At 41.2% G+C, this 25,452-nt stretch overlaps 1 protein-coding gene across 1 annotated transcript in view; it reads right to left on the reverse strand.

Annotated features, from left to right (window-relative positions):
- LOC140650756 (uncharacterized bromodomain-containing protein 10-like) overlaps window positions 1-25,452 on the reverse strand; it is a 60,451-nt gene that overhangs the window by 17,141 nt on the left and 17,858 nt on the right. Inside the window, 2 exon segments of the mRNA XM_072859474.1 lie at window positions 15,174-15,263; window positions 19,782-19,857. Of these exon segments, the coding sequence (XP_072715575.1) occupies window positions 15,174-15,263; window positions 19,782-19,857 (166 nt within the window).

The following is a 25,452-nucleotide window of genomic DNA, read 5'->3' on the forward strand; positions in this document are numbered from 1 at the left end:
TGATGGTGGGAGCGTTGTCACTGAATCACTTAAATCCGGTCTTTTAGCCACTGTTTGTATAATCATCCGATTGAAAGTAGTTCTGCTAGTGAGTTCTTTCTTTAAACAGTAGTAAATAAGCGATAGTATAAAAAATATTATCAATAATAGTAGTCCAGTACTAATTAAGGACTTTATCCAGGAGCTCAAGTTCCATCCCAATCCACTAAAAATTTTGTCGAGCCAGCTCTCTTGCATATCATGTTGCATTTCTTGAGTATCTTTTTCTATTTGTCCCAGTAAATCCAAATCATGCTCAACATCCTGAGTGACATTTGGGATGTGTATACAACAATGGTCTATTCTCTCTCTCAAGTACCCACAAACTCCATGTTCCTTTAATAAGAGCATATCCAAGGCCATCTGATTTTGCAAAGTCATCCTCGAGGTTGCTTGTAACTGCAAGTTTAATTGTTTAAATCCTTTCCTGGTTACATTAGCCAATCTTTCTACTTGACCAGTTAACTTATACAACCAGGCTTTATTCTTATAAGTTGATAAGGGGGTCAACAGAGACTCCAGAGCCCATCCAATTTTTACTTCAGTCGAAGGTTCATTCCATTCTGCATTATCATCTATTTGTGATCTCTTTATCCATTCCAATTTTAAATTTTCCAAGCTTCCTTTAAAAGGAGCTTCCTTCCAAATTGGACATAATGTTGGCATCCCCAGAGTAATTTGTTTTACCTTCCCATCCAATTGTAAATGAGTGGACCAGGTTCCATCACTCATTGCCCAAACTAAGTGTCCTGGGCTCTGGATTGTAGATTTTCTACAACTGAATATTGTCCCCCTCTTGGGCTTATATGCATCAGTTAATTGTAAATCACTTCTAAGTCCTCTACATAAACATCCATATTTCAATGCAGCGGCCAGAGGTGGAACATTCTGAATTGCTTTACTAACTGTACTACAATTATATATCTTTTTACAATTCCACCAAAATACAATGCTCTCTTTTTCTCGGGATGTACTCCCCTTGTCATTAACTGATGGAAAAGCCGCAAAGGTCATTCCATCCCAAGTAAAACACCAAGAGGCGTTAGCCATATACTGAAATTGTGATAAGATAGCCATTGACCATACTGATTCCCATAAAACTATCTCTCGTTCGGTTCGGTTAGTCTCTTTACATTTCCATTCCATAATCATTCGACTGACATTCTTCCTAATTGGCTCATCATAAGAACACCAACCTACATTGTGATATCTCCCTACCTTAATGAAAACATAATTTAATAGTTTTTCACAATCTGCTCTATTCCCAGGGGTTTTCCATTTCTTTTTGACATATTTTATTTGCTCTTGCCATCCAACAACGGGAACTTGCTCACAAGAAGCACTGTCATTGTTGGATTTTTCACTACTCAAATTTGTTGTCAAAATTCCCCATGGGATTGATTCACCCACCGCTCTTGGAATTGGGAGGCATGCAGTTATCTGGGTTATATTCTGTAAGTTAGCAAATTCTTTTATTAACCCCACGATCAAATTCTCCTCCGGGGTCTTTCTTGGGAGGTATATTAATTGTTCCATTTCTATTGACAACGGATCCCCCCTTTCCGCCCTCACTTCTGATCTATCTTCCCTTATTCCAAACAATGCTCCCATCATCATCAGTTTCCAGATTAAAATCCATGCCCCTCCCATTCCATGATAGTAACTCCTTTGTTTAAACATATTTTAAAGTCAACTTTGCGGTCTTGGGGTCCCTATTGATAATCTTCCACGAAGGAGCCCTCTTCACTCGAGTATAATGTATCCACGGTTCCACCCCTTCCACTTTAACTGCAGTATAGGTTGTTAACAGTACTTGGAAGGGTCCTTTCCACTTCTCCTGCAACGGTTCAGAATTCCAAGTTCTTATATACACCAAGTCACCCGGCTGATACTGATGTACAGGTGTATCCAAGGCAAGCGATCTAGCCAGCACAATGTATTTACAAAGTGCTTCGAGGGTCTTTCCTAGAGAAATCAAATACACTTTTAAATCCATTTCCCCCACCACTTTCATATCCCCTGGGATTAGAGGAGTCTGGTAAGGTTTGCCATACAAGATTTCGTATGGACTTATACCATCCCTAGATCTTGGTTGAATCCTAATCCTTAAAAGAGCTAATGGTAAGGCCTGTGGCTATTTTAAAGACACCTCTTGACAGTTTTTACTAATTTGTCTCTTCAATGTCTGATTCATTCTTTCAATTTTCCCACTTGACTGTGGTCTCCAGGGAGTATGTAAATCCCACTGTATTCCTAAGATTCTACTCACTTGTTGAACTACTTCTGCTATAAAATGGGGTCCTCTATCCGAAGACATGCCTATTGGTACCCCAAATCTTGGTATTATTTCTTTTAGCAATATTTTAACCACTTCTCTTGCTTTGTTAGTGCGACAAGGAAAAGCCTCCGGCCATCCAGAAAACGTATCAATTAGTACCAATAAGTACTTATATCCACTTTGTCTAGGTAACTCAGAAAAATCAACCTGCCAGTAATCCCCTGGGGAATTACCCTGTTTCGTAACTCCCAAGGGTGCTTTCCTTTGATTCAAGGGATTATTTTTAAGGCAAATTGGACACTTAGCTATTACTGATTTAATTATTCCTGTCATCCCTACACATACCACAGATGGTTTTAAACTAGAAACCATAGTATCTACACCCCAATGTGTTTGCTCATGCCTTTCCCTTGCAAGTTCTAACATAACTTGCGGGGTCACTATTACCTGTTTTTCTGGCGTTACCCACCACCCTTCTGTATTTTGAGATGCTTCTAATTGTTCCGCCAATTGTTCATCCAATTTATTATATTTTGGCTTCAAATTTGAGAATTTCATCTGTTTTACTGGTACTAGTGCAAGGATACCTTGCTCTGCAGCCTCTTTTGCAGCTTTATCTGCCAGTCGGTTACCTATATTTACAGCCGTCTGTCCAAATTGGTGAGCCTTACAATGCATTACCGCCACCTCCTTTGGTTTCTGCACATCTTCCAGAAGTTGGAGAATCTCCTCTTTATGCTTTATCGGTGATCCCTGGGCCGATAGCAGTCCTCTCTCTTTCCAGATAGCTTCATGAGCATGAATCACACCAAACGCATATTTGGAATCAGTCCATATGTTTACCCTTTTTCCTTCTGCCATCCGTAGAGCCTGCTTTAATGCCATTAATTCTGCTTTCTGCGCCGAGGTATTTGCAGGCAGTGTCCCTGACTCCAATATCTTGTTGGTGGTGACGACAGCATATCCAGCCATTCGTCTTCCTTCTTGCACAAAGCTGCTTCCATCTGTAAACAATTCCAGATCAGGATTAGGCAACGGTTCGTCCTTCAGATCCGGTCTGCTAGAATAGACTTGCTCAATAGTTAGCAGGCAATCATGTTCTAAATTCCCCATAGGATTTTCCGTCGATAAAAACATGGCCGGGTTTACAATTGCTGTGGTTTTTAATTCCACATCATCTTGTTCCAATAGAACAACCTGATATTTCAACATTCTGCTAGGGGATAACCAATGACCCCCCTTTTGCTCCAAAACAGTCATTACCATATGTGGTACATATACTATTATCTTTTGGCCCATAGTCAATTTTTGAGCTTCTTGAATCAGCAATACTGTTGCTGCCACAGCACGCAAGCATCCTGGCCATCCTTTACTCACGTTGCCAAGTTGCTTAGAGAAATACCCCACTGGCCGCTTCCAGGATCCCAACCGTTGCGTCAACACTCCAAGGGCCAGGTGTTGCCTTTCATGCACAAATAGCTCAAAAGGTTTGGTTAGATCAGGTAAACCCAATGCAGGGGCCATCATTAATGCCTTTTTAAGTTCTCTGAATGACTTCCGACATTCAGGTGTCCAAGTCAGATACTGATCTTTGGATTCTTTTAGGGCTTCATATAATGGTTTCACATATAGCCCATAATTCAGGATCCAAAGTCGACACCATCCGATCATACCCAAAAAGGCTCTAAGTTCCTTTGGACTATTAGGTTCAGGAATTTGACAAATGGCTTCTTTTCTTTCACTCCCTAGTTGTCTCTGTCCTTGAGATATCTCAAATCCCAAATAAATTACTGCTTCTTTCCCGATTTGAGCCTTGTTTCTGGAAACTCTATATCCTCCCTGGCCCAGGAAATTCAATAGACTAATAGTCATCTCAAAACATTTTTCTTTGCTTTCTGCTGCTACCAAAATGTCATCCACATACTGCAACAATACACCTTCTCCTTGATTCTGTCTTTTCCATACCTCTAACTCCTTTGACAATTGATTCCCAAATATTGTAGGGCTATTTTTAAATCCTTGTGGAAGTACAGTCCATGTCAATTGCATCTTCCGTCCTGTAGCAGGGCTTTCCCACTCGAAGGCAAATATGTTTTGACTTTCTATATCCAGAGGTATGCAGAAGAAGGCATCCTTTAAATCCAGTACAGTAAACCATCTATGTTTCTCTTTCAAAGCGGTCAGCAAAGTGTATGGATTAGCCACTACTGGGTGTATATCTTGAACTATTTGATTTATAGCCCTTAAATCCTGGACTATCCGATAATCTTTGCTTCCTGATTTCCTGACCGGTAATATAGGAGTATTAAATTCAGACTCACATTCTACTAAGAGCCCATATTCTAAAAATTTTATAATTAACCCCTCCAACCCCTTTCGAGCCTCCCACTTAATAGGGTATTGTTTTTGTCTTACCAGCTTGGCTCCAGGTTTTAAAGTCACTTTTACCGGCTCTGCCAATTTAGATCGCCCTGGAACTCCACTTGCCCATACCAAAGGGGTTACAGCACTCTCTACTTCTTCTGGAATCCGTTCTTCCTTAGGGGAATCCTGTAACATAAACATTCTTGCCTTCATGGCTTTTGATTCTGGTACTAGTAATTTGATCTCCTCATCTTTAAAAGTTATTTCTGCCTCTAATTTACTTAATAAATCTCGTCCTAGCAAAGGTAACGGACATTCTGGCATGTACAAAAACTGGTGAGTTACCCACTGTTTTCCCAATTTAAATTTTAACGGTTTTAAAAAGGGTCGGTTTTCCTTTTGCCCTGTCGCACCAACAACATCTACTGATTCCTGACTAAGTCTCCCTTTACATGTATTTAATACCGAATAAGTAGCCCCTGTATCTACCAGAAATTCTATTTCTTCATTCCCTAGCCTCAATGTAACCAGGGGTTCAGCTAGGGTTGATTCCCCCAGTCTCCTTCATGATTCATCGTCCAAAGTCATCAACTTAATTGCCTGTAGCGAAGGATCTAATTCTCTCAATTTGGGACATTCCCTTTTCCAATGCCCACACCCCTTACAGATAGCGCATTGGTCTTCTGCCAATCTGGGAGTTACCCTCCTTTCAAATCCCCTTTCACCAATATTCATCCCTCGTCCTCTTCCTCTACCTCTCCTATTATTTTCAGTCAGAACCGCCAGTAATTTTCCATCCCTTCTTGCTTGCCTCATTTCTTTTTCTTTTTCTCTGTTATTATATACAGTCCAAGCTATTTCAAGCATTTTGCCCAAATCTCTAGATTCAGGCCCCTCCAATTTCTGAAGTTTCTTTCTAATGTCCGGGGCCGATTGACCCATAAATATGGAAGCCAATTGTATCGCTTCTTCTGGTTTGTCTGGGTCCAAATTAGTATATTTTCTAGCAGTCACCTTCAGTCTTTCCATAAAGGCTGAAGGGGACTCATTTAAGTCTTGTCTTACTTCATAAATTTTTGACCAATTTATCACTTTTGGCATAGCATGTCTAACTCCAAATAAAATCCACTTCTGATATCTAGTTAGCATTCCTCTGGGTCCCGGTTGATTAGGGTCCCACTCAGGATTTGCGGATGGAAAATTCTGGTCTGCCGTTCCCTGTAAATCCCCATTAGCATGCGCTCCCTCCACCTGTTTTCTAGCAGTATGTAATACCATTTTCTTTTCAGTATCATCAAGTAAAGTATCCAATATTACTTGTAAATCATTCCAATCAGGATCTTGTGTTCTAATTATTGTTTCAACCACCTTGGCTACCCTTTCGGGATCCTCCCGATAGGTGCCTGTGGTTTCTTTCCATGATCTTAAATCAGTTATCGAGAAAGGGACTTTTACCACCACCGGACCATCATTCCCCACTGCCTCTCGAAGAGGGGCTTGGAGAAAAGCTGGTCCAGCCTCTCCTCTCCTTCCTCGTGTCCTTCCTGAAATCGGGCTAAATCCCTCTGCTTCCCCTTCTGTAGGAGGAGCAGAAGCATTATCAGCCTCCAAGATGTGATCCCCTCGATAATTTCCCCATCTTCGGTGGGGTGCAACCAATAAATCAATATAATCTTCCTCGGATCTATGTTTTAAACATCTTTTACTAATACTGCAAGTAGGGCAGCACTTTCTCGAATCCCCTTCAGATTTTTCCCCCTTCAAAGTCATTATCATTGAATTTTGTGGATGTATTTCACACTGTTTCTGCCACTCCGGATGATTTTGCAGCGTAAAACACAAATCCACATATGCCATCTCATCCCACTTTCCTTCCCTTTTACAAAACAGCATTAATTGCAAGATGGTATTATATCGTAACATTCCATTTTCCGGCCATTTCTCCCCACCTTCCAAAGTATACATTGGCCACCAATGATTGCAATATTCAATTTATTGTTTCCGAGTCAAAGGATCACCCCCCACATCTTTCCAATGCTTTAAAATACATCCCAAAGGTGTTCTTTGCGGGATGGGTTTTTTTACTCGGAAATGTACCCATCTCCCAAAAGACTAGTGGTTGTGATTGTGCACTATCACAAGCACTAGTCAGAGGGACCCCAACCCTTGTTGGAGCTCCCTCTGGGATTCCAGCCCCCTGCCGGAAATCCCAACCTTGGAGACTTCAACCCCCCGTCGAAGACTCCCCCTTGGGCCCCGCTCCACAGGCTTTCGCCTAGCAGAGACTTACCAACCGAGGTATCTCTTAGCCCAACCCTGCGTAGCTTTCGCCACGCCTTACGAGCAGGCTTGGTGGGACTCTAACCCACGTCCTACCTAAAGTGGGATTCTAACCCCACGTACTGCCCAAAGTGGGACTCTAACCCATGTCCTACCTAAAGTTCTGTTACCCATTAAAAGAATGCCTTATTACCTTGTTCTAGGGGATTTTGCTCAGAATTCTTCGGTCCGGGGATTGGAGGTTCTCCCCGAGAATCCCTCGGTGCCGGCTGGAGGTCCTGCGATCCCTCGGATCCGTCGAAATTCAGAAGCAGGGTCCCATCTGGGTCGCCAAAACTGTCACTGAAATTGGGAATCAAACTCCTTAACACCAATGTAGTATTAAGAAGCAGGCATTCTTTATTGCAGCGCTGGATGCACGGGGGATCGCTCCTCCTAGCATGCATACCACAGTTCGCATCAACCAAAACTTATATTCTTCAATCATCACATACATATACATCAAATTTTCCGGAATGATCATGCATATTCATTCTATTTCCCAGAACTAATTATCATATTCGCGTGGTCATTACGCATGCGTCCTTGAGCTCCGAGGGGCTTCCGTGGGGGTCTCTGGTAGTCCTTGGTGATCGTACAGGTGTGTCCTTTAGTTGACCCCTTTTTCTGCACATGCGCAATCCCACCTGGCTGATGTAACCCATTTCCCTCTCCATGGTCCATGGTTTCTAACAATATGATTGATACTTGGCTAACCCTATTCCTATTCTAGTACAAACCAACTGTTCTAGTGGGTCAGCTAGTCCTCGACCTATTGTCAAGATGGGCTGGGGCTGTACTGGGAACATAGCAGCATTGTTCATAATCATGATTTATTATGCTCTATTCTATGTTATTCTCCCCCCCCTTGATTAAAAAGTTATCAATTAACTACTTCGGTTACAACACGGCTGGACACAAATGCGTTAAAGATAATAAGAAGGCGACTCTATATATAGAGAGAGATTTCTAAGTTTTCCGCGGAGGCACTTGATATAACCAAGTGTTCGACTCTTACCCAAAGGCGTCCCGATGGGGGGGAAGAGAGGCTCAGCCCGTCGACTGATCCCAAATGTCAGTGGTACACGATGGTGTCTTCCCTAACATTCTCTTTCTCTTAAACCATTTTATACTATCTTTCACCTTTTCGGTGGAGCTTGAGTGACTCTAGTCATACATACCTTTGTTTAGGATTGGTGTAAAGTTTTCTCGCTTCGCTTTTAAAGGTATAAGCTAGAAAAATTCAGTGCACAAGCTCAGTGAGGGGTGGCTGCACCTTGGAGGCAGTTAGCTTTTGGGATGGAGGTGTGTTTTGGTATTATAATGATGTTATAATGAGCAAAGTTCACCAAAAGGACAGCATTTTGTCAAAAACGTGGCAGGCTGTTGGCCCAGGGCAGTAAATATGCAGCTTATCAGTTCCATGACACCTTTAAGTTCCCCTATTATTGCAGAGCCTGGCCGCGGCATCTCCACACCGCTCCACCCTCCGGGCAGCGCCTCTTAGAGTCAGCACACCAAGTTCCCCTGGCGTTACCAACATCTAAGGTTGCAGGCCTAGGGAACTCCCATGGAATGGATTCCTTACATGTCAGCAGCATTCCACCTGGGGAGCTTCTTCAATGCTGTGCCTTACCTAAAAGTGGGAATATAAGTTCTAATTTTTAAGTCACCTCAGCCATTATCCCACAGCTGGTTGCTGGCCAGGCTTCTCCAGCCTTTTTCCTTCCCCCCCCACAAAACACCTCTGTCCCTTCTATGCCCATTCTCCTTTCTTTGGCAATTGTAGGCCCAGACAGGAATGGCATGCTTCTGTCTTCTTCCTCCACAGTCAATCATCAGCCAGAGACTTTTAAAACATTCTATAAAGTCATCATCGACCTAGAGGATAAGGAAACACATGTAGCACAAGCTTTCACCCCATATTGGTCTTATAGGTAGCTGTAAGGGGGCTTCCCCCACTTCTGTAACCAGATGTAACCAAAATGATTAGTTTGTTCTTTTGTAACTAAGCAACATAGAGATAGGAGCAGGGTAGGCAATGCTTTAATGTTGTGTTTGTACATCTATGGCTATGGACATGCTACTATGCCCAAAGGCAATTGGACAAGGAGTAGTACAGTCATGCTGCTATGTTCCCAGTACAGCCCCAGCCCATCTTGACAAAGAGTCGAGGGTGGTTAGAATAATTGGTTTGTGTTAAGGGTGCCAAATCATTGTTAGGGACCATGCACCATGAAGAAGGAAGCAAGTTACACAAGCAAGATGATATTGCGCATGCCCAGAAGAAGGGGCCAACTAAAGGACACACCTGTACGACCACCAAGGACCACCAGAGACCCCCACGGAAGCCCCTCGGAGCTCAAGGACGCATGCGTAATGACCACGCAAATATGATAATTAGTTCTGGGAAATAGAATGAATATGCATGATCATTCCGGGAAATTTGATGCATATGTATGTAATTGGACAATATAAGTTTTGGCTGATGCAACATGCGGTATGCACGCTAGGTGGAACGATGCCCCGTGCATCCGGCACCGTAATAAAGAATGCCTGCTTCTTAATACTACATTGGTGTTAAGGAGTTTGATTCCCGATTTCGGTGACAGTTTTGGCGACCCAGATGGGACCCTGCTGAATTTCGACGGATCCGAGGGATCGCAGGACCTCCAGCCGGCACCGAGGGATTCTCGGGGAGAACCTCCGATCCCCGGACCGAAGAATTCTGAGAAAGATCCCCTGGAACAAGGTAATAAGGCATTCTTCTAATGGGTAACAGAGCTCTAGGTAGGACGTGGGTTAGAGTCCCACTAAAGCCTGCTCATAAGGCGCAGTGAAAGCTACGCAGGGTTGGGCTAAAGAGGTACCTCGGTTGGTAAGTCTCTGCTAGGCGAAAGCCTGTGGAGCGGGGCCCAAGGGGGAGTCTTCGACGGGGGGTTGAAGTCTCCAAGGTTGGGATTTCTGGCAGGGGGCTGGAATCCCAGAGGGAGCTCCAACAAGGGTTGGGGTCCCTCTGACTAGTGCTTGTGATAGTGCACAATCACAAGCACTAGTCTTTTGGGAAATGGGTACATTTCCGAGTAAAAAAACCCATCCCGCAAAGAACACCTTTGGGATGTATTTTAAAACATTGGAAAGATCTGGGGGGTGATCCTTTGACTCGGAAACAATAAATTGAATATTGCAATCATTGGTGGCCAATGTATACTTTGGATAGTGGGGGAAAATGGCCAGAAAATAGTACATTGCGATATTATACCATCTTGCAATTAATGTTATTTTGCAAAAGGGAAGGTAAATGAGATGAAATACCTTATGAGGTATTTATTTTTTTTGCTTTGAGAAATCATCCGGAGTGGTAAAAACAGTGTGGGATTATCCCGTAAGATTCTATGGTATTGACTTTGGAAAAAAACAGGGAAGGAATAAGAGTTTAAGATGATGTTGCTCTGCCTGTAGCATTGGAAAAGGGAATGTCCCAAAGTGAGAGAATTGGATCCTTCACTACAGGCAATTACGTTGATGACTCTGAATGATGAGGACTGAAGGAGACCAGGGGAGTCAACCCCAGCTGAACGCCTGGTTACATTAAAGCTGGGGAATGATGAAGCAGAATTTTTAGTTGATACAGGGGCAACATAGTCGGTATTAAATATATGCAAAGGGGGGTTTAGTCATAAAACTATAAGTGTTGTTGGGGCGACAGGGCGGAAGGAAAATCGGCCGTTTTTACAACCTTTGAAATACAAATTGGGAAAGCAATGGGTAACTCATCAATTTTTGTATAGGCCAGAATGTCCATCATCTTTGTTAGGAAGAGATATATTGAGTAAATTGAATGCACAAAATAATTTTTTAAAATGGGGAGACTCAGCTGTTAATACCTGAATCAAAAGCTGTGGAAGCGAGAATTTTTATGTTACAGAACACACCAAGACCGAAGGAAGAAATTCCTGCAGAAGTGGAGGATGCAGTAACACCCTTGGTATGGGCTAGTGGAATCCCAGGTCGGTCTAAATTGGCGGAACCAATAAAGGTTGTTCTAAAATCTGGAACTAAACCGGTAAGACAAAACCAGTATCCTATTAAGTGGGAAGCTAGAAAGGGGTTGGAAGAATTAATAACAAAATTTTCAAATTATGGATTATTGATAGAGTGTGAATCAGAATATAACACCCTGATATTGCCAGTGAAAAAGCAGAATGGCAAGGAATATAGGCTAGTTCAAGATTTAAGAGCCGTAAATCAGATTGTTCAAGACATTCACCCAGTAGTAGCTAACCCATATACCTTGCTGACATCTTTAAAAGAAAAACATAAGTGGTTTACTGTACTTGATCTCAAGGATGCTTTCTTCTGCATGCCTCTAGACAAAGATAGCCAGGCATATTTGCCTTTGAATGGGAAAGCCCCACCACTGGACGCAAGACACAACTCACCTGGACGGTGCTACCTCAAGGGTTCAAAAATAGTCCTACAATATTTGGGAATCAATTGGCAAAGGAATTGGAAGTGTGGAAAAAAGAAAATTCAGAAGGAATAATATTGCAGTATGTAGATGACATCTTGATAGCAGCAGAGACTCGAGAGGACTGTTTACAAGTGACCATCAGCTTGCTGAATTTTTTGGGACAATCAGGATACCGAGTATCAAAAAGCAAGGCCCAGACTGGGAAAGAGACTGTGATATATTTAGGCTTTGAAATTTCGCAAGGACAAAGAAGATTGGGAGCAGGCAGAAAGGAAGCAATTTGTCAAGTTCCAGAACCCAGAACGATACGGGAATTGCGGACATTTTTGGGTATGGTCGGGTGGTGTCGATTGTGGATCCTCAATTATGCAGCTTTGAAAGGATCCCAGGAGAATCACCTGTTGTGGACACCTGAGTGTCAGACAGCTTTTAAAAATCTGAAGGCGGCTTTGATGTCCACACCTGCGTTAGGATTCCCAGATTTAGCAAAGCCTTTTGAATTGTTTGTACATGAGCGATAACATCTTGCTTTGACTCAAAAATTAGGAACTTGGAAATGGGCCATTGGGTATTTTTCTAAGCAATTGGATAATGTCAGCAAGGGATGGCCTGGATGCTTGTGAGCTGTGGCAGCAACTGTACTCTTAATCCAAGAAGCAAGGAAATTAACCATGGGGCAGAAAATTATGGTTTATGTCCCACATATGGTAATTTCTGTCTTGGAGCAAAAAGGGGGGCATTGGCTGTCCCCGAGCCGCATGCTCAAATACCAGGTCACTCTCTTGGAACAGGACGATGTGGAACTTAAAACTACAACAGCAGTGAACCCGGCAATGTTTTTAAGCTCGGAAATGGGTGAGTCTTTACACCATGATTGTTTGCAAACTATTGAACAGGTATATTCTAGCAGACAGGACCTGAAGGACGAACCGTTGCCTAATCCTGATTTGGAGCTGTTTACGGATGGAAGCAGTTTTGTCCGAGATGGAAAATGAATGGCAGGGTATGCAGTGGTCACCACCACCCAAGTGATGAAAGCTGAAGCTCTCCCTGTGAATACATCAGCACAGAAAGCAGATTCACACACATGGAGCTACCTGGAAGGAAAGAGGACTGTTGTCAGCTCAAGGATCGCCCATTAAATATAAGGAAGAAATTCTCCTCCAACTCCTCCAGGACATCCAGCAGCCCAAGGAAGTAGTGGTAATGCATTGTAAAGCACATCAATTTGGACAAACCGTGGTAAATGTGGGCAACCGATTGGCTGATATAACTGCTAGAGAGACAGCGGAGCAAAGCGTCCTTGCCCTGGTACCAGTAAAACAGGTAAAACTTCCAACCCCGAAACCAAATTATGGTAAATTGGATAGATTATTGGCAGAACAGTTGAGAGCAGTAGAAAATGAGGATGAGGTAGGTAACATCCACCCGACAAGTCATAGTTACCCCACAAATAATGATAAAAATAGCAGAGGAAAAACATAGAGAAACACATGGGGGAATTGAAGTGATGATTGTGGATTTACAGAAATCAAGATTGCTGTGTGCACATCCCAAATGTTACAGCTGCTTTGAATGAACAAATAGATGACATGAAGAGGGTGGCACAGCAGACTCAAGGTTTAAGGAGTGAAATGCAAACAAATGGGTTAGGACAAAGTTTGGGACATTTTGGATTTCCTCTTAAAGGATGGATAACTGAGCTGTTACAGACACTAATCATTTTGATTACAGTTGTTTTGGTGATTTGTTTGGTTTATCAATGTTTAAAGAAAATGTTGACACAGACAATGTCTAGGAATTCTGTAGCAATTTTTAAATCAGTGATGAAGCATCGTACACCAATGCCAGGAGAGGAGCCACCGGCTTATGTTGAGACATGAAATATTAAGAGTGGAAGTATTGAAAAGATGATTATTTCAAAACTTCCAAAGGGGGGAAATGTAACCAGATGTAACCAAAATTATTAGTTTGTTCTTTTGTAACTAAGCAACATAGAGATAGGAGCGGGGTAGGCAATGCTTTAATGTTGTGTTTGTACATCTATGGCTATGGACATGCTACTATGCCCAAAGGCAATTGGACAAGGAGTAGTACGGTCATGCTGCTATGTTCCCAGTACAGCCCCAGCCCATCTTGACAAAGAGTCGAGGGTGGTTAGAATAATTGGTTTGTGTTAAGGGTGCCAAATCATTGTTAGGGACCATGCACCATGAAGAAGGAAGCAAGTTACACAAGCAAGATGATATTGCGCATGCCCAGAAGAAGGGGCCAACTAAAGGACACACCTGTATGACCACCAAGGACCACCAGAGACACCCACAGAAGCCCCTCAGAGCTCAAGGACGCATGCGTAATGACTACGCAAATATGATAATTAGTTCCAGGAAATAGAATGAATATGCATGATCATTCTGGGAAATTTGATGCATATGTATGTAATTGGACAATATAAGTTTTGGCTGATGTAACCTGCGGTATGCACGCTAGGTGGAATGATGCCCCATGCCTCTGGCGCCGTAATAAAGAATGCCTGCTTCTTAATACTACTTTGGTGTTAAGGAGTTTGATTCCCGATTTCGGTGACATCTCCTCCCCCTTCCAAGTCTCCACTCCCCTTGTTATTGCCACAGATTACACTCATTGCGGTTGGTGAGGTGACAGGAGGCGCAGGAGGTTGGGTTTAGTGCATAGTGGTTTCTGTTGCTTCTTGTTCCTTACTCTTTTCTTCCACTTCTCCTTCTGTCTTACTTGTTTCCTCTGCTCTGACATGGGTTCCATGGGCTGCAGTCCCTTCAGGAAAGTATTTGCTCCAGCATGGGCCACTGCCACACACACACACACACACCCCCTGCTACCAAAACCTTGCCATTTATACCCAGTACACAAGTAAACTGGAAGGGGGAGCTAGTCCTGCCAGTGTGAAAACTGCCAGGGCAGTGTGAAAACACATGAGGTATGCCATTTTATAAAATGTCAGCCCCTCAGGAGCAAAAGGGGGTAGAGTAAACAGACTATGTGACCAGAAGAGGATAGGGACTTCCAGGGTAAGCAGGACATGTGACTGTCAGTAGCAGGCATGGCTTCTGCTGGAAGTTGAGGGCATGGCACCTACCATTTCTTATTTTGGATACCAATTGTCCTAAAACAACTATGAGGTGATCCAATATATGCTAGGAAACATTTTTACATCAATCTTTGATCTAGAACCAGAAAGGACATCTTTCCTGGACCATCTAATTGAATAGGAAAAAGCCAAATATATAATTGCTTGCAAAAGAGGATGTGTCAGGAATCATGTTAAATGCCATGAGTGTCAATGCATGAGAACATTTGATCAGCACTGCATAAGCAAACGTGAGAACTCTACCCCATCATTGCTTGGGTAAGCAGAATCTGGTTTTGAGAAAGAATATCCACATGATTAATAGGAGTGAATTAACTCTAAGATACTGCCACTACCCACTATTTGGGCAATGCAAAAACATTGATATGTAGTTATCAATTTTACTTATGACAACATTGTGAACTGAGCACTGTATATAAAGAGATGATGAAAATAAATATAACTTTTCCAGACATTAACCTTATGGGGCTCCATGCAGTTACTGATGAGACAAAGTCTTCTGTTGACAAGCCTCAGCAAATAACTGGAATAGATTTATACCCATACATGAGTTTTCTTTTTTTGTCACATACCGATTTCTTTTTCATGTCCTCCAGATACGCAAGTTCATTCTCAGTCTTTGTGATTAATTCCCTGAGCTCATCAAGATTAGTGCAAATAAGCTAAAAAAAAAAAAAGATAAAAACCACACACACACAAAAAAAACCCCCACAGAAACACTTCAAACACTTGATAATGTGATATTTGGGGGAAAAAACCCCCAAACACATGCACAATTAATTTTTTAAAAAAATAATCTATAAACTACATGTTGTTATTCTAGGCCACCATTTGTTTTTTATTTTCTTATAGCAATTTATACATAAACACACAAAAATATCCAGGACTTCTTGAAAACAAATTCATTAGAAGATAATTCAGTCTTCAGATGTAACACATCTCTGCCTGTCAGTTTCCATTTCAAAACATAAGCATTTTCTTACAGGAAATAATGCAGTGAATACTACAAGCTAGGAAACTTGTCCTAAGTATAACAATGACTCTGAGCAGTTTTGAGTACCAAGCAATTCCTTGGTGAATCAAAGCACACTACGCCTTGTGCTACACTGTGGAAGTAAGGAAGTAATGCAATTACACTTAGTACATCTTCTCTTACTTTGACAGAATTGCATATGGTTACAGTGGGTAATCCAGCAAGGTAACCTAATCAGTTCAGCCATTTTCATAAAATATGGTTTTAACAGAAGTACTGTAGTCACATTGTACTAATGTCCTCCTATTCAAATCTTTAGAAAATGTCTTGCTTCATAACATTCCCTTTCAGAATACGCATGTTATTTTCTTGACCAAATTTCTGCACAAAGAAAAGCTGTCTTAACATTTTGATTTACAATAATTTATGTCCATAATAGACTTTTAAACTACAAACTAGAAAGCTATTACCTTCCAGGTTGTTGCACGGTAAGACTTACATCTCTTTGTATATATATGGGGTAGGGGGAAGATTCAACAAAATAACTGAAACATCAATATTTTTCCAAAAGCTAACTTTGAGAAGATAACCCCTTATCCAGGTTAGTCATTCATTTAAAGGTATGCTATATCAAAAATATTCAAAGTTCATCTTCAGGCTTTTCATTAATACTGAAAACGTTGGAATCTTTTAGTAAAGTCAAACACAAATAGAACACAAAACCCAAAACGTCATTAACATACACCTGCTACTTTTTGGTTTTTTTCAAATCTCATTAATTCATGACAATGTATTTTGACTTCAATAACACACTGAGTTTTAAGTTTGGACAAATTCAAATAAATAAACCAAAACCCCAGAGGAGTAACTGTTATGTTTCATCATTAAAATATAGGACAGATACTTTTAGTAAGATATCAAAATTTGAGAAACTGTGAAAATGCAATTACAATTTTTCATAGTTTGTGTACATTTCAGAGGGTTAGGAAAATATAGCAATTCAAACTAAGTGTCTACATTTATCAAGTAAAATTTTAAATAATTATACTATTGCTATGAGTAACTATTAGATTCTATATACACAGGACATACCTCTCATATTAAAACTCCAAACCTTCTTAATGAACCATATAAATGCTAACTGGATTACACTCAATGGTTCACACTCCTTCAGGAAAAAAGAAAGCCCACAAACTGTGATGCTATACCATTGTTGTTATTTTACAAAAGTGTACAAGTTTAGAAAGTCAAGCACTTTGAAAAAAAAAAGAGGTAATGATATAATTATAATATAATATAAGGTATACAGCCAAATGAGTTATAGTCACGTATAGCCAATCTTAAACCTGGCTTTTTCTTTTCCTCCTTCCACATGACCCCAGATTAATTCAATGTACCATGGACTGAGGATGAATCATAAGTATAAAGCTAAAAAGGATATTGTCCATAGAATTCTTGCATCAGTTGCTGCAGAGTTAGAAATAGAGTGAACTGAGTAAGGAAAGAGATAGCCAGGAGGGGAATGATTATCTCATGCCTGAGTCAACTGAAATACTGGCTCTACCTTTGGCTCCATGACAGAGCTCTTATGTGATAATCCAACAACCTGTGAAGACTTTGGTTTCTCATTTTTTTTAGTGTCTCACTTCAGGCATTAGGATCTCATTTGCAAAATTGCTGAGCACATACCAACACATCATCAGCACATACCATCATGAATGAGAAATGCAACTCAAATACATAGATCCTGACTTTTGAACCTACTATCTTTGTGCCTCAATTCCCTCACTGATAAAACAGAAGCTCAACTTAGAGGAGCTATTGTCAAATACATAAAAAATACCTGAAGCACTCTGATATTGTACTGAGAACCACCATAAAAGGCCTTGAAGAAATTCATATCATATGCATATGTAGCTATATGCATACATAATATATAAGGGAAAGGGGAAAGACTAAGAAAGCATTTATTACCAAACACGAATGTAATTTATTTGCATGAAAAAAATGAGTATCCTTTCTCTATAGCAGTATAGTTATTGTAATATCTTTAAAATACTGTTAAGTAACAATAAATTTGGGACTCAGTTTTTCTAAAAAAAGTACACAATAGTTAACTTGTAAACTCATGATTTATCACCTGTCATGTCACCTGTCAGATCATTTGCATTTTCAGAACATTAAAAATATGATTTCTCTTTTCATGTGTTCTTATTCTGTAAGGACAGTTTAACTTGCATCTACACACTTTTTTCCTTATGTGAGCTAAGGATTGAGATGACAAAGAAGTAAGGGAGTTTTGTTTGCCGATTTGTGCGTTTGTTTTGTTCTTGACATTAAAACTATGAAAGAGAGCAGAGAAAATGGGTCATATGTTTCCTCAAACAGTTCTTTAACATGGCATTCTCACTGTTAGGATTTATTAGTACATTTACCTCTTGAATATGATTATTAATATTTTAATACAATATATGATTTGGGTATACTATTATATTGAAAATATTTTAAAAGTTAATACTAATTTTTTTAGCTTTAAGGTTTGGTTGTTTTGATTTGAAGTGCTAGGATCTATTCCTATAAAATGAATAATGCATCAGTGGTGTATGTGCATTAAGGATCTATACAGTGTGAGGATGTTAGTAGACTGCATGTACATAAAGAAATTTACATTCTTCAAAAAGTTGGGGATGTGTGTGTTTTTTTAATTAAAAAAACTGATGTCCATGTATGAATAGTAATAATCTTACAGTTATTAAAAACACTTCCCTTTGCATATCGTACATCAAGCATAGACTTGAGGTGCCTCACCAAATGATTAAAAAAAAATGCTATCATAAACATATACATAATTTTATTAAGTTCGGCCATCATGTATGTGAATTAGAGAGAATCAAGAAAGGACACTACACTGCAGTATCTAAAAGTTTCAGTAGTATTCCCACTCAATTTAATATTTACAAATGTTTGAAAAATAGTCCTAATCATCTACCCTGCCTGTCCTATTGAAATCAATGGTTAAGTCATCCCCTAGTAAAGCTGCACTACTGGTATTGACAGATCTTAGCCTGATCAAACAGTGCCGAGATTATTGTTATACATTTTAGTTATCCTACAGTTTACACAGGTTAGAAAAAAAAAAAAAAAAAAGTTGGGCTAAACTTTTGATACTGTTTTAGACAGACTTGTAGGACAGATTTTTTTTTTTTAAAGCAACAGTTTAATAATGCAGAACAGGATTTATAATTATTTAATAGTGAACATGCATGCAGGGAATGTGCCAAAAAAAAATTTACACATTTTTAACATTTTGCATACTTTCTGGACTTGCCAAGAGCAATTTTAGCCCCTAACATTAGAATGTAGACAAAAGTCAATGCACGTTAGGATGTGGGCCCTTATTTAGCATCAACTACTACTATGGGATTTTAATCTCTAGAAGTTCTACTAGCCCCACCTGGAACACTACATCATCATGGACAAAACTGATTCAATTTGAGGGGTTTGCAGGATAACTGCAATTTAGTGAGGCCTTACTGCTCAGAATAACACAAGTTGTTTTCTTAACATAAGGAATATGAAAAGATATAACCATAGGAGAGCTCCAACTCAAGCAAACATGTATGGATGAATTGTGACTTATAGCTGAAGTACTAACTAAAATACTTCTGCTATAGTATCATAAAAACCACATTATAATTAGCATTCTCTTGGTGCTCTCTGGTCTAAAGTTCACATACAGCTAAGAGGTAATAGGTAAAAACAAGAGGAGTCCGCAAGTCTAAAATTTTTTCCTCCAAGTCCTTTACCTAATCAAGCTATATCTCATCAATTCAAATATCAATGTCACACTCATGTAAAACCCAAGTAATTTTATCCATGAAAACTATATATTTGGTAGCATCTATAGTATTAATTACAAGCATCTCTTAGTTTTTCAAGCTCTGTGCTTTAACTGATGTGTCATATAGTGTTGCACAATACTAGTTAAGATAAGCTGCACATAACAAAAATGCTAAAACATTTTCTATCAACAAAAAGTAAAATTCACATTTGAAAGTGTTATTAGATTAAAATTTTCAATCTGCTTAGCTGCAATTGGAAAAATGAGATTCACCTTTAACTATAATTTCTGTGGTCTCAGTCAACCACTAAGGGAATTACTTTAAAACATTCAGATTTCGAGTACTTAAAAACTAAAATAATTTACCTGAAATTCTGGTACAGTAGACTTTGCAACAGCTTTCCTCTTCTTCTTGATTGCTTTTTTAGATATGGATTTTTTCCTTGTAAGATTAAAAGAGAAAAGCTTTATAATGCTGTTTCTTGCCCTTCATTAATAAAACAATTACATACAGCCTTGAAAGTTACATTATAATTAATAGATGGCTGATGATAAGTCACATAAGCATGATGAATCAGAAACACACTTAACCAAATCAAATATTAAACTATAAGCATTTGCAAATAGCAGCCCCCCCTTTCCTCTTTCCAAGAACAACCCCACTACAACCCCCCAAAATTAATACAAATATTGTAACATTATGTTAATTCATAGGAAAAAAAAAAATTCATGATACTGTTCTGAGAGGAGCAAACTCCAGAACTTACTCCACAAATTTCAGAAATAATATAACTTACCTGTAAAATTTGTTCCCTGATACTTCTGCAAAGTAATCTACACACTAGGCTCTGGAACTTCTGTAGATTATATTAAAATATATTCTCAAAGCAGAAGCAGTTTACAGAAATCCCCACATGAATACACCAAAATTAACATGTGAAAGCAGATTACAGTTTCATCTTTCATAGCAGTCTGGTTTCAACTGTGGCAAAAATCAAATGTTTCTGAAGAAAGCAAATGCCTTCCTATAAAGCAATTCCCACCCAACTGAACTATGTAATAATATAGTTGTTTAAACAAAAAAAAACCCCACCACACTCCTTGAACCTAAGGTAACTGGTTTACTTCAAAAAGTATCAGGGTTAATATATCACATATAACTTCTCAAAGTAGCTATGTCATACAGCTAGGAACAACAGGGGACTTCAGGAAAGTAGAATTTGACCTGTTTACAGAGCTGCTTGGAAGAAATCCATTGGACACAGTCTTGGAGAGAACAGGGGTCCAGGAGAATTCACCAATAAATCTAAGTCAAGGCAGGCATTAAGTACCTCAGCCTTATTTACATCTACTGTCACCAAATCACCTGGCCCATTCAACAACAAGTCCACATTTTCCTTGTTCAACCTTTTATTGCTAATGTAGCAGTAGAAGTTCTTCTTGTTGCCCTTGACTTCTCCTGCGAGTGTCGCCTCCAGCTGAGTTTTGGCTTTCCTGACAACATCCCTATATGCCTGGACAGCATTTCTAAATTCCTCCTTTGTAGCCTGTCCCTGCCCTCTTTTTGCATTGGAGCTCTACCATGAGTACCCTGCTTAGGCAAACCCGTCTCCTGGTACACCTACTTGTCTTCCTGAGTATTGTGATGGACCATTTTTTTTCTTGGAGAATGCTGTATTTGGAGACCTGCCAGCTTTCCTGAACTCCTTTGCCTTTCAGAGCTGCCTCCCATGGGATCCTACCTAGTACTTCCCTGAATAAGCTGAAATCTGCTCTCCTGAAGGCCTGGGTCTGTACTGTGCTACTCTTTCCTCATTTCCCTCAGGATCTTGAGCTCCACTATTTCATGGTCACTACAGCCAAAGCTACCATTGATGACCACATTCCCCAACCAGTTCTTCCTTGTTAGTGAACAGCAGATACAGCTGTGTGTTACCCCTGCTTGGTGCATCCAGTGCCTGTATCAAGAAGTTAATCCCTGACACCCTCCAGAAATCTTCTTGACTGCTTGTATCCCTCCATGTTGCTTTTCCAGCAGATGTCAGAGATGTTAAAGCCCCCCCTAAGAACCAGGATCTGTGATATAGAGACTTCTTCCAGTTGCTTAAAGAATGCTTCGTTCACTTCCTCACCCTAATGAGATGGTCTGTAGCAAACTCCCACCATGATGTCATCCTTACTGGCCTCACCTCTGATCCTGAATCACAAGTTCTCAGTCAGACTGCAATCCAGCCCACAGAAGAGCTCCATACATCCAAGCTGCTCCTTCACATAAAGGGCAACCCCCCACCCCCATCTTCCTTGCTTGTCTTCCTGCTTGTTTCCCAGGCTGCATGCATTTGAGTGCATACATTTGAGGTGGGCACCCCTTTAGCCTGTTTTATCATTCCTGATGTCTCCCTTGTTTCCATCATCCTGCACCCTTTCCTTTTGGCCAGCACCCACCACTTCCTCACTTGACTGTGGGTTGTGTCATCTTCCTGTTCCATCATTCCTAATTTAAAGCTCTCCTCACCAGGGTTGGCCAGCCTGTTGGCAAAGATGTTGTAGTAATCACTTTAGCATTAGTATCAAGGCTTGTTGAAGTCTTAGGCCACAAGAACTTTCACCTAGATCCACCGACCGTGCACTGAACTTTTACTTGGCTACATGAAGGAAGGCCCCCAAAACCGGTGCAAACCAGAAAGATAAGGAGGCTTCAACCTTAGCAGAAGCTGCAATCTTAGAGATAAGAGAAGAATCGGCCCGCCTAGAGACAATGAAAGGCCCCAATGAAGAACAGGAAGACCCCAGACCCAAATACTACTATTGGTCCAAACTGTCTCCTGAGGGGAGGGGAATTTAGATTGTAAGGGTATAATTACCCAGGGATTTCTTTGTTCTGGGTCCCTCTCTGGAGGCACCCAGCTCGAGCTGTTTTCACCGCTGTACCAATAAATTTGTCTGGTGTACGTCGTATCAGAGACTCTGCTTCAGGAAACCTAGGGTCAAGCCATAGGGGAGAGGAAGCACCCGAGAGTGAGCATGTATGTGTGTGAGCAAGGAGTAAAAAAGGGGCACCTGTCAGCTCAGTGGAGCTGCCCGCTGCGAAGGGACTCAGGTCTTAGCAGTTAAAGTCTCAGGTGGTGTGTGTGCGACTCCCTGAATGGTGTGAGTGTGCTCGAGCAGCGGCTTCTTTAACAAAGATGCTCTTGTCCCACTGTCAGGTGGATCCCATCTCTCTCTAGTAGTCCTCAGAGTGATGATTGTAAAAGCTAAATCCCTGTTGACTACACCATCTGTGTGACCAAGTGTTGACCTGCAGGATCCATCCACTCCTCCCCAAGCCCTTCCCTTTCACCAGCAGGACCAAGGAGTACTATAGCAATAGAATTGATGATCTCACTATTAAAAAAAGAAAAGTTAGCCTCTTGCTCCCTACTAATTAAAAAATAATACTGTTTATATTCTCCAGGTTTTAAAGGTATTTTTTCTTTGACAGCTTTTCAGGAAAATTTCTTAAAGACATGCTTTGATGCATTGCAGCTCTCAGGAACAGTGCACCTACACCCAATTTCCAAACTGAGCAAGTAAATAATCTTTAACACAAAAATATTCAAATTCACTTATGCTTAGGACATTTCAGGTTGGAAGGAGCCTCAGGAGGTCTCTCTCTCTCCACAATGATGTGGTAAGTTAATGATAAAAAACCCTCCTCACCAAAATAAATTAATTTCTCAGACTGAAAAAAAAAATCCAAAAAGCTATGAGCTTGAAATATTTGAGGTCACTTTCTTAAATAGCTACAGCTATAGAACAGCTGTGGTTGTTAGACCCACCTCCTTGATGTACTACATCTTACCTATCCAGCAGTAGCTACAACACTGAAAAAACAAAGCAAAACAAAGCAAGGAATTAATTCACTACTTCCCATGGGCAGGCAGGTGTTCAGCCATCTCCAGGAAAGCAGGGCTCCATCACGCATAACGGTGACTTGGGAAGACAAACACCATCACTCCAAACATCCCCCCCTTCCTTCTTCTTCCCCAGCTTTATATACTGAGCATGACATCATATGGTATGGAATAGCCCTTTGGTCAGTTTGGATCAACTATCCTGGCTGTGTTCCCTCCCAGCTTCTTCTGCACCTGGCAGAGCACGGGAAGCTGAAAAGTCCTTGACTAGTGCAGCAACAACTAAAACATCTCTGTATTATCAACACTGTTTTCAGCACAAATCCCAAACATAGCCCCATACCAGCCACTATAAAGAAAATTAACTCTATCTCAGCTGAAACCAGGACACCCACACACATCAATTCTTCCCAGGCTCAACTTCACTCCTTTCTTCCCAACTCTTCTACCTCCTCCTCCTGCCGAGCAGCACAGGAGGGATGGGGAATGGGGTCAGTTCATATCACTTCATGTCTGCCACTCCTGCCTCCTCACACTGTTCCCCTGCTCCAGTGTGGGGTCCCTACCACGGGATACAGTCCTTCACAAACTGCTCCAATGTGGGTCCTTTCCATGGGATACAGTCCATCAGGAACAGGCTGCTCCAGCATGGGTCCCCCACAGGCCACAGTTCCTGCCAGAAGCCTGCTCCAACGTGGGCTCCTCTCCATAGGCTGCAGCTTCCTTCACAGCATATCCACCTGCTCTGGTGTAGGGTCCTCCAACGGGCTGCAGGGGGACAACCTGCTTCATAGTGGTCTTCTCCACAGGCTGCGGGGGAATCTCTGCTCTGGTGCTTTGAGCACCTCCTCCTCCTTCTTCACTGACCTTTGTGTTTGCAGGATTGTTTCTCACACTTTTTTTTTCTTCCCTCCTCTATCTCACAATTGTCATGCAGCATTTTTTTTACCCTTTCTTAAATATGTTCTCACAGAGGTACCACCAGCATTGCTGATTGGCTCAGCTTCAGTCAACTGTGGGTCCATTGCAGAGCCAGCTAGAATCAGCTGTGTCCGGCACAGGGCCAGCCCCTGGTCTCTTCTCGCAGAAGCCACCCCTGCAGACCCCCGCCAAAACCTTGCCATGTAAACCCAATACAACAGTATTACAGTATCCTGAAAATAAACTTGCTGCTGCTTCCATAAATGCCATGTTTGAAACACTCAATTAAAACATAACATATATCTTGGCCCATGCTTCAACAAGATGGAAGATCCAGCTTTAGGGTGCTTCATGCTAAATCAAAAATGCTTCAGTCACATGATAATTTGTACTGGTTTAGCACTTTTTAACTTTACTAATTTCAAAATTGTAAAAAAAAATTTTTTGAAGATAACTTTATCCTGGAAAACTTGCTGGATCAGGTATACCTCATCTGTACCACTCTTAAGTTATAACAATATCTAGTTGAGCCATATCTCAAGGGGAAAGAGTGGCTGGAAAGCTGCCCAGCAGAGAAGGACCTGGGAGTGTTGGACACCCCCAGGACAGCCAGCTGAATATGAGCTGGCAGTGTGCCCAGGTGGCCAAGAAAGCCAATGGCATCCTGGCTTGTATCAGAAATAGCATGGCCAGCAGGACTAGGGAAGTGATTGTGCCCCTGTACTCGGTGCTAGTGAGGCCACACCTCGAATACTGTGTTCAGTTTTGGGCCCCTCACTACAAGAGAGACATTGAGGTGCTGGAGCGTGTCCAGAGAAGGGCAACGAAGCTGGTGAAGGGTCTAGAGCAGAAGTCTTATGAGGAGCGGCTGAGGGAACTGGGGTTGTTTAGCCTGGAGAAAAGGAGGCTGAGGGGAGACCTTATTGCTCTCTACAACTACCTGAAAGGAGGTTGTTGAGAGGTGGGGGTCGGTCTCTTCTCCCAGGTAACTAGTGATAGGACGAGAGGAAATGGCCTCAAGTTGCGCCAGGGGAGGTTTAGACTGGATATTAGGAAAAGTCTCTTCACCGAAAGGGTTATCAAACATTGGAACAGGCTGCCCAGGGAGGTGGTTGAGTCACCATCCCTGGAAGTATTTAAAAGACGTTTGGATGAGGTGCTTATGGACATGGTGTAGTGGTGGACTTGGTAGTGTTAGGTTTACGGTTGGACTTGATGATCTT

This window comes from Ciconia boyciana, chromosome 4 (assembly GCF_034638445.1).
Source record: "Ciconia boyciana chromosome 4, ASM3463844v1, whole genome shotgun sequence".
Classification (NCBI taxonomy): domain Eukaryota; kingdom Metazoa; phylum Chordata; class Aves; order Ciconiiformes; family Ciconiidae; genus Ciconia; species Ciconia boyciana.